Here is a 16658-nt window from a genome sequence, read left to right as displayed (position 1 = left end):
CCATGCTTCACCGTAGGGATGGTGCCAGGTTTCCTCTGGGTGTGACACTTGGCATTCAGGCCAAAGAGTTCAATCTTGGTTCCATCAGACCAGAGAATCTTGTTTCTCATGGTCTGACAGTGCTTTAGGTGCCTTTTGGCAAACTCCAAGTGGGCTGTCATGTGCCTTTTACGGAGCAGTGGCTTCTGTCTGGCCACTCGACCATAAAGGCCTGATTGTTGGAGTGCTGCAGAGATGGTTGTCCTTCTGGAAGGTTTTCCCATCTCCACAGAGGAACTCTGGAGCTCTGTCAGAGTCACCATCGGGTTCTTGGTCACCTCCCTGACCAAGGCCCTTCTCCCCCGATTGCTCAGTTTTACCTGGTGGCTAGCTCTAGGAAGAGTCTTAGTGGTTCCAAACTTCTTCCATTTAAGAATGATGGAGGCCACTGTGTTCTTGGGGACTTTCAATGCTGCAGACATGTTTTGTTAGCCTTCCCCAGATCTGTGCCTCAACACAATCCTGTCTCTGAGCTCTATGGACAATTCCTTTGACCACATGGCTTGGTTTTTGCTCTGACAGGCACTGTCAACTGTGGGACCTTATATAGACAGGTCTGTGCCTTTCCAAATCATGTCCAATCAATTGAATTTACCACAGATGAACTCCAATCAAGTTGTAAAAACATCTCAAGGATGATCAATGGAAACAGGATGCACCTGAGCTCATAGCAAAGAGTCTGAATAATTATGTAAATAAGGTATTTATGTTGTTTATTTTAAATACATTCCCAAACATGTTTAAAATCCTGTTTTCCCTTTGTGGTTATGGTGTATTGTGTGTACATTGATGAGGAACAAACATTATGTGATCCACGTAACAAAATGTGGAAAATGTCAGGGGGTCTGAATACTTTCCGAATGCACTGTAGGTCAAATTATGATCATACATCTGTAGCTCTGTCTATGAATTTGAGAGTGGTTACATTTCTCAGCTTTCTACTAAAACAGGGTCGGTGAGTGGTTACATTACTCAGCTTTCTACTGAAACAGGGTCGGGGAGATTCGCTTTGTGATTGTTTCAACTGCCCCTTTAATTTCATGATTACTAGATATAGCATAGACACAAATAACTACTTATATGGTCCCTTCAGTTTAAGAGACAGTACCTTTATTTGAAATTCAATTTACTTCCTGGCGTGAGGGTGGGCGTTCAATCTCCATTTCAATTCATTACATTTCAGCAAAAAGCCCATTTGAGAAAATGTTTTGGCTGTAAACTTGTGTTGGCTATTAGCTAGTTATACATCTTGACAGCTTGACAAAGTAGTTGCCATCATACGGATTATAACTCGTTAGCTGTTCCATATGGTCTCATATGTGGCTGTCTGCATCCCAAATGGCACCCTAATCCCTATGTAGTGCACTCCTTCTGACCAGGGCCCGTAGTGCACTACAAAGGGAATGGGGTGCTATTTGGGATGCATCGGTGTCTGATGAATTATATTTACTGTGCAAAGTGGACGTAGCAGGAGCTCTGTTCCACTCATTACAGCACGTTAGCTCCTATCTTCAACAATTAAGGTGCTCATGAGACACAGAGAGAAAGAGACAATTAACACTAATTTCCTATATTTTTTTGACCATGTGTAGAACATGCATGTTGTGACAGAGTGAGTCATTTTTATATAGGTAATTAGAGCTAACTTACTCATGTCAAACGTTTAATTTAGTGTCCGTCTTTTTCAAACTCAATTTCATTCAAATCATTTCGTTTCACGCAGAGAAAACGTATTTAAACTGAACTGCAATGCTTTGTTGTTTCTTTGTCCCAGTCTTGCATGAAGCGTAACTATCCATTTACATGGACATTTTAAATTCAATTTGGTTCAAAAACAACCAAGCAACTTTATTTTACCACGTAAAAAAAAGTGATTTAAATGTTATTGAATCGTAATGCTGTTTAAGAGATAGAGAGCCATGTACTGAGTAAACAGAGAACACACACGCACAGTCTGCTACACTAACAAATACCGTGAGGACAATGAGAGGAGGGAAAACATCAAGGACACACAGCATGAATTACCATGATCATAATACCAATCCCTCCCTGGGATAGAGACTCATTTGCCTGAGATGGAATCGAGGGCGCAGAATGGAGCACATTGTGATCAGGTTGTAATTACGGTATAGGATAAACTGTACATAGTAACAGTGTCATAGAATTCACCTGACAACACAATAGACAATGGCTGCGGTTGGAGTTGACGGCAGAGAGGTCTCGTTCCCAGCTAAACGAGAATTAACCTTGGCATGTCTCGTATAGAAATAGTAACAAAAAGGGTTGAGCGACACAAGGATGCTCTTTTTTTTCTTACTCCACTCGTTATTTTAGAGAATCTGTCCTTTTGAGCCCCCTTTCTCCTTTCCATTATGTTGGCCTGAAATCAGGCCTGAAAGTTGTTCCTATACGGGCTAGAAAGAACATAGTGTTTTCTAAGAAACCCGTGCTAAAGCTCCCAAATGACATTTCCTTGACAGGTCTTAACGTTTCTATTTCTGAACTACCTGAGAAAGAAGTGACTTTTTTCTGACCTTGGTGTCGGGTACTGTTCAGTATGTAACCATAGCAACAGTAGCCTTTAAGCAGGAAGCACACATCCCAGTCCCCCGCAGACAAGCAGAGTGACAGCTCAATGCTACCTTCTAAATAGGACCATAGATATGTCAATCAGAATGGAAGGGGAAGTGGAGACAGATAGTGAATGAGCCGTAGCACTGAGGACGTCAGCAACCTAATCCTGTGAAGGAAAAAATATTATGGACATATGGACATGCATATGTCCAAAACAAGTACAGATGTTGGATCTTAATTTGATCACTCTTTTGTTGCTGAGAATTGCAAACATGTAGTGTATTTTAGTTTTAAAAAGGATTCTGAAGTTTGTCATTTCCACTTAGAAATTCCAGACTTGATTTTCCCCTAACGAAAAATGTATCAACCCCTACAAAAATGTCCATTAATTATAATCCACAAAATAATTCACATTTCCTGTTGCTACAGGATTATTTTCCTGCTGTAGCAAACTGGCTCAAATCAAGATCCGACATCTGTACATACAGTATATGCATACCCCTGATGAGGTTGTTATCTAAATGTCAAAAAGTCAAATAATGACACACACATCCCTGATGAAATAGTTATATATATGCACTTGATGAGGGAGTTAGAAGGTGGTTTCACAGTAATGATGGCTGCACCATATAGTCTACTACACCTTATAGTCTACACCTTATAGTCTAGACACCTTATAGTATACCTTATAGTATACACCTTATAGTATACACCTTATAGTATACACCTTATAGTATACACCTTATAGTATACACCTTATAGTCTACTATAGTCTACACCTTATAGTATACACCTTATAGTCTACACCATTTTGTCTAGTCTACACCACACAGTCTACACCATATAGTCTACACCACACAGTCTACACCATATAGTCTACACCACACAGTCTACACCACACAGTCTACACCACACAGTCTACACCACACAGTCTACACCACACAGTCTACACCACACAGTCTACACCCTATAGTCAACACCATATACAGTGCATTCGGAAAGTATTCAGACCCCTTGACTTTTTTTACATTGTGTTAAAATGGATCAAATCATTTTTCCCCTCATTGATTTACACCAATTTTTCCACTTTTATTAAAAATAAAAATCAGAAATACCTTATTTACATATGTATGCAGACCCTTTGCTATGAGACTCAAAATTGAGCTCAGGTGCATCCTGTTTCCATTGATCATCCCTGAGATGTTTCTACAACTTGATATGTCGAAAGAATTGTCCATAGAGCTCCGAGACAAGATTGTGCAGAGGCACAGATCTGGGGAAGGGTAACAAAACATTTCTGCAGCATTGAAGGTCCCCAAGAACACAGTGGCCTCCATCATTCTTAAATGGAAGAAGTTTAGAACCAAGAAGACTCTTGCTAGAGCTGGTCACCAGGCCAAACTGAGCAATCAGGGGAGAAGGGCCTTGGTCAGGGAGGTGACCAAGAACCCGATGGTCACTCTGACAGAGCTCCTCTGTGGAGATGGGAGAACCTTCCAGAAAGACAACCATCTCTGCAGCTCTTTGGCCTGAATGACAAGCATCACGTCTGGAGGCAACCTGGCACCATCCCAACAGTGAAGCAGGGACTGGGAGACTAGTCACGATCGAGGAAAGATGAACAGAGCAAAGTACAGAGAGATCCTTGATGAAAACCTGCTCCAGAGCACTCAGGACCTCAGAATGGGGAAAATGTTCACCTTCCAATAGGACAACGACTCTAAGCACACAGCCAAGACAATGCAGGAGTGGCTTCGGGACAAGTCTCTGAATGTCCTTGAGTGGCCCAGCCAGAGCCCGGACTTGAACCCAATCAAACATCTCTGGAGAGACTGGAAAATAACTGAATGGGAGAAACTCCCCAAATACAGGTGTGACCAAGCTTGTAGCGTCATACCTAAGAAGACTCCAGGCTGTAATCGTTGCCAAAGGTGCCTCACAAAGTACTGAGTAAAGGGTCTGAATACTTATGGAAATATTATTGTTCCGTTTTTTTTATTTATACATTTGCAAAAATGTATAAAAACGTGTTTAGTCAACTGTAGTCTACACACAGTGGTGGTTAATGGTGTATGGTGACTAGTGGCACTTGTTTGCTGTTACGAAACTAAAACTAACAAACTATTGATGTATTGGTTATTATGGTGTCATGATATTTTGAAAAGGATACTGTTATCATTTGATTGTGTAAGTAAAATACTAGGTTAAATGTTCACACTGTAAAATAAAGGGGTAAGCTAAATGAGTGAGATGATCTGTGTTTGGTAATATATCTGAGGTCTCGGAGGAAGTGTGGAGGGATGGAGGTGTGGAGCGAGGGAGGAGGGTGGATGGAGGAGGGTGGAGTGAGGGAGGAGGGTACATCCAGTTCCTCATCCCCCTCTTTAGTTAATATTACATGACCTGATCATTAGTGAATCCCAAACCACCAACGCTGCTTCTGATACACCAACGAGGGGTCTTACAACAGATTACACACTCCACCCTCACCATACAATATGGCTTTGGGCGTCAACATGTATCGAGCCGCTCAAATCCATCTTTGACCTTCTGTGTGTTCTAATCATTCCAAGGTCTATTCCATAGTTATACAGGTAATTTATTCTCAGTTAAAGCAGGAAAACAAAGTTTGTACGGTGTGTTAATCATGCAAATATGACTTGAAGGCAAAACACTCAGGTATCAATAACATCCACCACGACTATGTGGGTAAGTAAATAAAAGCTGTATATAGTAGAGAGACAACAGGAAAACCAATAGTCCCTGAGGTCTTTGATGCAGTCTAACGTTGACCTCCTAGATCATGAAGAATTACATCCAAATAGCATAAATACATACTTATAAAACCTAGGTACTGTAATCATACGGATTACGGATGAGGGTTAGTTACTTAAAAATACCTAGGTACTGTAATCATAATGATAATGGATTAGGGTTAGTTACTTATAAAACCTAGGTACTGTAATCATAATGATAGTGGATGAGGGTTAGTTATAAATACCTAGGTACTGTAATCATAATGATAATGGATTAGGGTTAGTTACTTATTAAAACCTAGGTACTGTAATCATAATGATAATGGATTAGGGTTAGTTATAAATACCTAGGTACTGTAATCATAATGATAGTGGATGAGGGTTAGTTACTTATTAAAACCTAGGTACTGTGATCATAATGATAATGGATGAGGGTTAGTTACTTATAAATACCTAGGTACTGTAATCATAGTGATAATGGATTAGGGTTAGTTACTTATAAATACCTAGGTACTGTAATCATAATGATAACGGATGAGGGTTAGTTACTTATTAAAACCTAGGTACTGTGATCATAATGATAATGGATGAGGGTTAGTTACTTATTAAAACCTAGGTACTGTGATCATAATGATAATGGATTAGGGTTAGTTACTTATTAAAACCTAGGTACTGTGATCATAATGATAATGGATTAGGGTTAGTTCACTTCCGACGCTGAAAGCCCTTGACATTGTAATGTAACAAGAGGTGATTACCTTGGAAACCAATGGGAAATAACACATTGATCACTACACTGATCATTTATAACGGTGTGTGTGTGTGTGTGTGTGTGTGTGTGTGTGTGTGTGTGTGTGTGTGTGTGTGTGTGTGTGTCTTACCCCTTCACTGTGGGCAACAGGGTGTAACTGTGAGAGTTTTTGAGGACGGTGCCGTGGGCCTTCTTGGTGGAGAGGTCCAGGACTCCATCTGAGGATTAACATATGCAGATACACACTCTGTTTTAGGGCACAGTTCATCACAGATCATCTAAGTATGTACTGTATAACTTGACTTCAATTGATTGGGACTTTTTAAATGAATGTAATTAACATTGTAAATGTGCCGTTCAATAACAGATGTGTAACTCTATAAATCACTGGAAATGAGAAAGGAAAAGGACTCCAGGAGAAGAATACAACATAGAAAATCACATGAATAAATAGTGAAAATAATCATTACTGTTCCCTCCGCTCTGCTCTTTGTTTAAAGAGTAATAACAATATTATATTCCTCTTTCCACTGACTGAACCACACACACACACACACACAAAAACACACACACCCTCCTCCTCCTCCTCCTCCTCCACGGGTTAGTAATCCCCAAAGTGCAGCTGACCTGTCTGATGACCTGTCTGATGACCTGTCCGTCTGAACAGAGCTGAAGGACCTCTTTAATCTTTAGGGCTTTTTGGTTAGACAAAAGAAGGTGGTGATATTAAAATGAATTTCTCTCTCTTGTGTGTTTATGGGTGTGTGGGGAGGGGGGGGGGCATACATAAAAACACTATAATACCATATATGGTCACAGGCATTAGAGGATCATCCAGGCCAAATGTCTATAGGGCAAGAGGGATTTTAAGGCATGGGGGTTAATGTTTTTAAGATTCAAAAATCAATTTTTCAGCATAACGCGACTTGGCATTCAGCCCCCAACTGTTTGTTAGAATTAGGATACTAGTAGTTTTCATTTGGCCCAGTCTGTTTGGCTCTATACAACTTTTACTGGTCCAATTACAGGTTGTGGGGGATTTGCGACCAAGGTTTAACTTCCTGACATGTCTTGAGATGTTGCTTCAATATATCCACATAATTTTCCTACCTCATGATGCCATCTATTTTGTGAAGTGCACCAGTCCCTCCTGCAGCAAAGCACCCCCACAACATGATGCTGCCACCCCTGTGCCTCACGGTTGGGATGGTAATCTTCAGCTTGCAAGCCTTCCACTTTTTTATGGCCAACAGTTCCATTTTTGTTTCTTCAGACCAGAGGACATTTCCCCAAAAGTACAATCTTTGTCCCCATGTGCAGTTGCAAACCGTAGTCTGGCTTTTTTATGGCGGTTTTGGAGCAGTGGCTTCTTCCTTGCTGAGCGGCCTTTCAGGTTATATCGATATAGGACTTGTTTTACTGTGGATATAGATACTTTTGTACCTGTTTCCTCCAGCATCTTCACAAGGTCCTTTGCTGTTGTTCTGGGATTGATTTGCACTTTTCGCACCAAAGTACGTTCATCTCTAGGAGACAGAACGCATCTCCTTCCTGAGCGGTTAGATGGCTGCATGGTCCCTTGGTGTTTATACTTGCGTACTATTGTTTGTGCAGATGTACGTGGTACCTTCAGGTGTTTGGAAATTGCTCCGAAGGATGAACCAGACTTGTGGAGGTCTACCATTTTTTTCCTGAGGTCTTTGCTGATTTCTTTTGATTTTCCCAAGATGTCAAGCAAAGAGGCACTGAGTTTGAAGGTAGGACTTGAAATACATCCACAGGTACACCTCCAATTAGCTTCTAAAGCCATGACATCATTTTCTGGAATTTTCCAAACTGTTTAAAGGTACAGTCAACTTAGTGTATGTAAACTTCTGACGCACTGGAATTGTGATACAGTGAATTATAAGTGAAATAATCAGTCTAAACAATTGTTGGAAAAATGACTTACATGCACAAAGTAGATGTCCTAACAGACTTGCCAAAACTATAGTTTGTTAACAAGAAATTTGTGGAGTGGTTGAAAAACTAGTTTTAATGAATCCAACCTAAGTGTATATAAACTTCCGACTTCAACTGTAAGAGAGATATAGGGGAGATATAGGGAAGATATAAGGGATATATAGGAGCGATATATAAGAGAGATATGGGGGATCTATAGGGGATCGATAGGAGAGATATAGGGAGCGATAGGGTAGAGATATAGGGGAGCGGTATAGGGGAGAGATATAGGGGAGCGATATAGGGGAGCGATATAGGGGAGAGATATAAGCAAGATGTAGAAGAGCTAGAGGCAATATAGTGGAGATATAAGCAAGATACAGCGGAGATATAGGAAAAATAGAGGAGATATAGAAGAGATATAGCGGATATATAATTGAGTTAAAGTGGAGATATAGGAGAGATATAGGAGAGATAGAGGGGATATATAAAGGATATATAGTGGCTCATAGGAGATACATGGGAGCTATAGAAGAGATATAGGGAAGCTATATGAGACCTATAGGGAGATAGAGGCGATATATGCAAGATATAGGGGAGATATAAGCAACATACAGGGGAGATATAGTCAATATAGGGGAGATATTGGCAATACAGGGAGATATAGGAAAGATACATGGAGATAGGAGAGATACAGGGAGATAGGAGAGATACAGGGAGATATAGGAAAGATTCATGGAGATAGGAGAGATACAGGGAGATATAGGAAAGATTCATGGAGATAGGAGAGATACAGGGAGATATAGGAAAGATTCATGGAGATAGGAGAGATACAGGGAGATATAGGAAAGATACATGGAGATAGGAGAGATACAGGGAGATATAGGAAAGATACATGGAGATAGGCGAGATACAGGGAGATATAGGAAAGATACATGGAGATAGGAGAGATACAGGGAGATAGGCGAGATACAGGGAGATATAGGAAAGATACATGGAGATAGGAGAGATACAGGGCGTTCTATTGAAGTTATGGGGGAGTTCTTCAGTCCAGGTTTCTCTTCTACTTATTTATTTTATTGAATATTTTTTCTTATTTCTCTTTTTCTTATTGTTGTTGCACTATTGAGAGAGAGCCTGCAGGTAAGCATTTCATTGTACAGTGTAACACCATATTATCTTGTCCATAAGGTAAATAGGTTTTGATTCGATATGGACGTGTGAGTGGTGTCTTACCCTCTGTTTTGGTCTCTGTGGGGTCGGGCCTCTTGACGGTGAGGTCCAGTGGAGAGTCCTGGTCGGCCATGAGAAGCTTGCTGAGGACGGGGTTCTGTGCAGAGGCAGCAGCACCGGTACCACTACAGTTACTACCGGCTCCGTTCCCACTGTCCGGGGCGAAGGCAGAGGCGGAGGCGGGGCTGAGGTCCGGTCCCGGGGCGGGGGACGGGGGGCTGGACGCCCCCGGCAGAGCGAGGGGGGCCGGGGCTGGAGAGGCCGCTCTCGGCAGGAGGTGGCTTTGGTCCTTGATGCCGTTGGGCTGGGGGTGATGGGGGGGGTCCTGAGAATAGCTGTTTTTTGAGGTATATTCGGCAGCGAACTGACGGATCATTCGCTGCATTATCTCACGAGCCACTAGAGGGATGTGGGGGTCCGAGAAGCTTGGGAGGTCTGCTAGAGACAAACAAACACACAACATTAGACACCTATTAGAACATTCTTAATCTGTTTAACATTCCAACGACCGGCTAAAGATCTGGCAGCACTACAACTAGAAACATTAAAGATGCAATATGTCACTTTATGGGGGAACGGACCAAATTCACTTAGAAATGTCAGTTATGAACCTGTCATTCTCACTGAAAGCCATTCTCAGAAGTTGTAGATATGTTCTATGTGCACTACTTCTATGCTTCCCGTTCTTTAATTTTGTTTTTGCATATTTTACTTTGGGTTTTGTACACCAGCTTCAAACAGCTGAAAATACAATATTTTTGGTTATTGTAAATATATTTCACAGCGGTTTAAACCGTACAGCAATTTTCTCTACATGACTAGTTTTGTCACATAAACTGAAATTAGGCAAACTATTCTAATTTTAGCAACCAGGAAATATTACTGTTTATGTGAAGAAAAAAAAATAATAATATATATATATAAAAATATATATATATATATATATATATATATATATATATATATATATATATATACAAACTGATAACAATTAAGGTAGATGTGACTATACACACATACATTTTTATTAAAAATAGACTGTTAGAATGTGGACATAGATGTATACCTACAGGACATGTTTAATACCTCTCTGTAATACTACAGACAGACTGTTAGAATGTGGACATAGATATATACCTACAGGACATGTTTAATACCTCTCTGTAATACTACAGACAGACTGTTAGAATGTGGACATAGATATATACCTACAGGACATGTTGTTTAATACCTCTCTGTAATACTACAGACAGACTGTTAGAATGTGGACATAGATATATACCTACAGGACATGTTGTTTAATACCTCTGTAATACTACAGACAGACTGTTAGAATGTGGACATAGATATATACCTACAGGACATGTTGTTTAATACCTCTCTGTAATACTACAGACAGACTGTTAGAATGTGGACATAGATATATACCTACAGGGACATGTTTTACCTCTCTGTAATACTACAGACAGACTGTTAGAATGTGGACATAGATGTATACCTACAGGACATGTTGTTTAATACCTCTGTAATACTACAGACAGACTGTTAGAATGTGGACATAGATATATACCTACAGGACATGTTTAATACCTCTCTGTAATACTACAGACAGACTGTTAGAATGTGGACATAGATATATACCTACAGGACATGTTGTTTAATACCTCTCTGTAATACTACAGACAGACTGTTAGAATGTGGACATAGATATATACCTACAGGACATGTTGTTTAATACCTCTCTGTAATACTACAGACAGACTGTTAGAATGTGGACATAGATATATACCTACAGGACATGTTGTTTAATACCTCTCTGTAATACTACAGACAGACTGTTAGAATGTGGACATAGATATATACCTACAGGACATGTTGTTTAATACCTCTGTAATACTACAGACAGACTGTTAGAATGTGGACATAGATATATACCTACAGGACATGTTGTTTAATACCTCTCTGTAATACTACAGACAGACTGTTAGAATGTGGACATAGATATATACCTACAGGACATGTTGTTTAATACCTCTCTGTAATACTACAGACAGACTGTTAGAATGTGGACATAGATATATACCTACAGGACATGTTTAATACCTCTCTGTAATACTACAGACAGACTGTTAGAATGTGGACATAGATATATACCTACAGGACATGTTGTTTAATACCTCTCTGTAATACTACAGACAGACTGTTAGAATGTGGACATAGATATATACCTACAGGACATGTTGTTTAATACCTCTGTAATACTACAGACAGACTGTTAGAATGTGGACATAGATATATACCTACAGGACATGTTTAATACCTCTCTGTAACACTACAGACAGACTGTTAGAATGTGGACATAGATATATACCTACAGGACATGTTGTTTAATACAGGACATGTTGTTCTCTGTAATACTACAGACAGACTGTTAGAATGTGGACATAGATATATACCTACAGGACATGTTGTTTAATACCTCTCTGTAATACTACAGACAGACTGTTAGAATGTGGACATAGATATATACCTACAGGACATGTTGTTTAATACCTCTCTGTAATACTACAGACAGACTGTTAGAATGTGGACATAGAATGTGGACATATACCTACAGGACATGTTTAATACCTCTCTGTAATACTACAGACAGACTGTTAGAATGTGGACATAGATATATACCTACAGGACATGTTGTTTAATACCTCTCTGTAATACTACAGACAGACATGTGGACAGACATGTTTAATACCTCTCTGTTAGAATGTGGACATAGATATATACCTACAGGACATGTTTAATACCTCTCTGTAATACTACAGACAGACTGTTAGAATGTGGACATAGATGTAGACCTACAGGACATGTTTAATACCTCTGTAATACTACAGACAGATTGTTAGAATGTGGACATAGATATAGACCTACAGGACATGTTGTTTAATACCTCTGTAATACTACAGACAGACTGTTAGAATGTGGACATAGATATATACCTACAGGACATGTTTAATACCTCTCTGTAATACTACAGACAGACTGTTAGAATGTGGACATAGATATAGACCTACAGGACATGTTGTTTAATATCTCTCTGTAATACTACAGACAGACTGTTAGAATGTGGACATAGATATATACCTACAGGACATGTTGTTTAATATCTCTCTGTAACACTACAGACAGACTGTTAGCTAGGCTTCGTCGCAAATGGCACCCTATTCCCTATGTAGTGCACTACTTTCGACCAGAACCCCATTGGCCCCTATAGTAGTGCTCTACATAGGGAATATGGTGCCATTTGGGACACAGCTCTAGTCTACCCTATAGCCCCCAACTTTCAGCCGCAAAACAACAAAGTGATTTAGCAGACAAGCTTTCTGGAAAAACATTTCCTTTTGGGCCGAGGAATTGTGCCCCGTGTCCGAAGGGGAAGCTTTCTGCAAACAATACCTACGTCCTGGCACACTATTCCCAATCCAGTGCACTACTTTTAACCAGGGCCCTATGCAATCTGGTCAAAAGTAGTGCACTATGTAGGGAATCGGGTTCCGTTTGGGACGCCGACCGCGTGGACCCAAAACATAAAGCCGGGAGCATATAGACATTATAAAAACATTTAGCTAAAGGAACATCACTGGGAAGGAAGAAACCCTCAGAGAAACGACACATATCTATGTGTGTCTGTTTATATACTGTGTGCAGTGTTTGTTCAGCTACATACACTCAGTGTACACACCATTTAGGACCTTTCTTATATTGACTTGATTCCAATGCTTCCCATAGCTGGCTGGATGTCCTTTGGGTGGTGGACCATTCTTTATACACACGGGAAACTGTTGAGCGTGAAATACCCAGCAGCGTTGCAGTTCTTGACACACTCAAACCGGTGCGCCTGGCACCTACAACCATACCCTGTTCAAAGGCACTTTAAATATGTTGTCTTGCCACCCATTCACCCTCTGAATGACACATACACACAGTCCATGTCTCAATTGTCTCAAGGCTTAAAAATCCTTCTTTAACCCGTCTCCTCCCCTTCATCTACACTTATTGAAGTGGATTTAACAGGTGACAATAAGGGATCAAAGCCTTTACCTGGATTCACCTGGTCAGTCTGTCATGGAAATAATGTTTTGTACACTCAGTATATAGCAGCTTTAGGCCAGCTGAGGGCTGAGAGCAGAGGGCTGAGGGCTGAGGGCTGAGGGCTGAGAGCAGAGGGCTGAGGGCTGAGGGCTGAGGGCAGAGGGCAGAGGGCAGAGGGCTGAGGGCAGAGGGATGAGGGCTGAGGGCTGAGGGCCGGGTGTGGAGTGTGAACCCAGATTGATTGGGCAGACACATTGATTGGATCAGCATCTGACTGAGTGACCTAATCCTCTCTAAAACAACCATGTATCTCAAATGGCACCCTGTTCACTAGTGCACTAAATGATATAGTGTAGGGAATAGGGGGCCATTTTGGATGCAACCAGTCACACACTGCACCCCTCTCTTCTCTAGGAGAGTATATAACCATAACAATACATGGTCACTTAACCGACACGTTTCATTTTAAACTTCAGTTTTTTTAGGGCACGATTTTTAATTGAACCTTTATTTAACTAGGCAAGTCACTTTAGAACAAATTCTTATTTACAATGACGGTCATACACCGGCCAAACCTGGACGACGCTGGGCCAATTGTGTGCCGCCCTATGGGACTCCCAATCACGGCCGGTAGTGATACAGCCTGGAATCGAACCGGGGTGTCTGTAGGGACGCCTCAAGTACTGAGATGCAGTGCCTTAGAACGCTGCGCCACTCGGGAGCCCAAATGTGGGAATCAAACCCACAACTTTGGTGTTTCCAAGTTTCCAAATACCTTGTGTCTTTATAACGCCCCAACTGACTACGCCATATAGTTCTACTGGACTCCCTTACGGTTCTATAGGTTCTTGACCCTTATAGTTCTAGGTTCTAAACTCCCTTATGCTTCTATGTTCTAGACTCCCTTATGGTTCTAGGTTCTAAAATTCCGTATGGTTCTATAGGTTCTAGACTCCCTTATTGTTCTAGTTTCTAAACTCTCATGGTTCAACGTTCGAGACTCCTTTATGGTTCTACGTCCTAGACTCCCTTATGGTTCTATGTTCTAGACTCCCTTATGGTTCTATAGGTTCTAGACTCACCCTTTCTGTAGAAGACAGCATTGAGGAACTCTTCGGCTTGCTTCTCCAGGCGGTTGATTTTGGACGTGTCCTGTTTAAAATCCTCTGACTCTGATAAGACCTGGGGAGTGATGCCAACCAAGTGTTCCTGAGAGGGACACAGAACACAAGAGGAAAAGGGTTTAGGATTTTAGAAAACAGTACATAAATGTACAACCAAGTTTTTTACTAAGCAAAAATAACTACATAATATGACAATAGGTGGCGAGATAACGCTGTGGTGGAAGCTTTAAAAGACCGGGTGACAAAACATGGTGATTAAGAAAGTCATTGTGTGGACATGCAGTCATTGCGTTTATGAAACAAACAAATGACTGATCTGGGGGGGTGGTGGTGGGAGGAATGGGCGTGACACCCTGACTGTCTCTCCGCTTTCTCCTCTTAGAATCCAGTGACGTGAAAACTGGCAAAACCAAAACAGGCTCAAACAGTTTCTTTAAAACGGCATACCTTCACAGTTAATATGAATGAGGCATTCTCTCTTCCTTCCCCTCGCTCTCCATCCCTCTCCCTCGTCTCTTTCTCTCTCTCTCCCCTCGGAAGACACTTCAGTTGTTCAAGTGACTAGGTATCCCCCTTTCACTTTCCTTCTCCCCCTCTCCTCCCCCTCTCTCGCTCTTCCCCTCCCTCAAGTCTACCTCCTCCCCCTTTCTCTCCCCCTCCCTCAAGCCTACCTCCTCCCTCTGCCTCTCTCCTCCCCCTCTCTCGCTCTTCCCCTCCCTCAAGCCTACCTCCTCACCCTCCCTCGCTCTCCCCCTCCCTCAAGCCTACCTCCTCCCCCTCCCTCGCTCTTCCCCTCCCTCAAGCCTACCTCCTCCCTCTGTCGGGAGTTTGCATAGCTGCAGATCAATGAATCAATTGTTTCCGTCCTCTGCAGGTCCTCTGGCATTTCATGCAATTAAACGCACACAGTGAAATATGAAGAGTACGTCCCAAATGGCACCCTATTCCCTACATCGTGCACTACTTTTGACCAGAACGCTATGGGCCGTGTTCAGACGTAGTGCACTATAAAGAGAATAGGGTACCATTCTGGACGTAGGGCAAGCCCAACCCACCCAGCCCGGCCCGGGCAAGGCCAGAGACAAGCAGAGGAAGGAGGACAGATATGTTCGAGGTAATATGTTTTATGGACCATGGAGCGTATTCACAAAGTGTCCCAGTAGTAGGAATGCTGAATCTGATTTATATAATCCTATTCATTATAATCTGATCATAGATCAGCACTACTACTATGTTATATATGTTTATAATAATAATTTGGTTGGTGCTAATATTTGTTATTTTTCACACATGTACAATTGTGTATTAAATTGTAGGTGCCAGATGGTCGACCTTCAGGGTTGAAGAGGTCAAGATGAAAAAGGAGAAAAGGAGCGGTTGGTTGGCATGGCAACAGAAGGGGGGGGGCTCTTTGTGAGGCCTTCTGTTTCATCCTTCGTTCCTCCATTAAAGGGGCAATCTGAGATTGGTATATCAAAAGTGGCGCGGTGTCCACTTCTTCATCGTTTGAATCCCAGATTGCCCCTTTAAAAAGACAAACAAAAAATGGAGGACGAGTGGCGCCCCGAACGACATGCCGACGAGCATCAATTCACAAGGTCAAAGGGAACGAGGGGTGACTGAAAGGGCAAAAAATAATAATACATTCCTGAGAGGCAAAACATTCTAGCGCCATTTTAGGATGATTAGACATGGCTGAATGAGTGAGACGACCAGGGATTGACCTCTACTTAAAGGGTGTGTGTGTGTGTGTGTGTGTGTGTGTGTGTGTGTGTGTGTGTGTGTGTGTGTGTGTGTGTGTGTGTGTGTGTGTGTGTGTGCGTTATTGTCGATGAAAAGATGCAGACTGGCTTTTGTTCATGAAGCTAATTAGCTAATGCAGTGTGGGGGGTTTAGCTAATCAGCTAGCTGTAATGCAGTGTATGGAGTTTAGCTAATCAGCTAGCTGTAATGCAGTGTGTGGAGTTTAGCTAATCAGCTAGCTGTAATGCAGTGTGTGGAGTTTAGCTAATCAGCTAGCTGTAATGCAGTGTGTGGAGTTTAGCTAATCAGCTAGCTGTAATGCAGTGTATGGAGTTTAGCTAATCAGCTAGCTGTAATGCAGTGTGTGGAGTTTAGCTAATCAGCTAGCTGTAATGCAGTGTGTGGAGT

At 41.5% G+C, this 16658-nt stretch overlaps 1 protein-coding gene across 1 annotated transcript in view; it reads right to left on the bottom strand.

Moving 5' to 3' along the window:
* The window catches only part of lcor (ligand dependent nuclear receptor corepressor), a 47085-nt gene that overhangs the window by 19404 nt on the left and 11023 nt on the right, over nucleotides 1–16658 (bottom strand). Inside the window, exons 5-7 of the mRNA XM_065000680.1 lie at nucleotides 14466–14592; nucleotides 9298–9732; nucleotides 6251–6338 (exon numbers count right to left, since the gene is read on the bottom strand). Coding sequence (XP_064856752.1) covers nucleotides 6251–6338; nucleotides 9298–9732; nucleotides 14466–14592 — 650 coding nt within the window. The remainder of the gene's footprint in view (nucleotides 1–6250; nucleotides 6339–9297; nucleotides 9733–14465; nucleotides 14593–16658) is intronic.

The sequence above is a fragment of the Oncorhynchus nerka genome, linkage group LG15 (assembly GCF_034236695.1).
Source record: "Oncorhynchus nerka isolate Pitt River linkage group LG15, Oner_Uvic_2.0, whole genome shotgun sequence".
In the NCBI taxonomy this organism is placed as follows: Eukaryota; Metazoa; Chordata; class Actinopteri; order Salmoniformes; family Salmonidae; genus Oncorhynchus; species Oncorhynchus nerka.
Note: the sequence above shows the minus strand (reverse complement) of the source record. Positions and strands in the feature narration are given on the sequence as shown.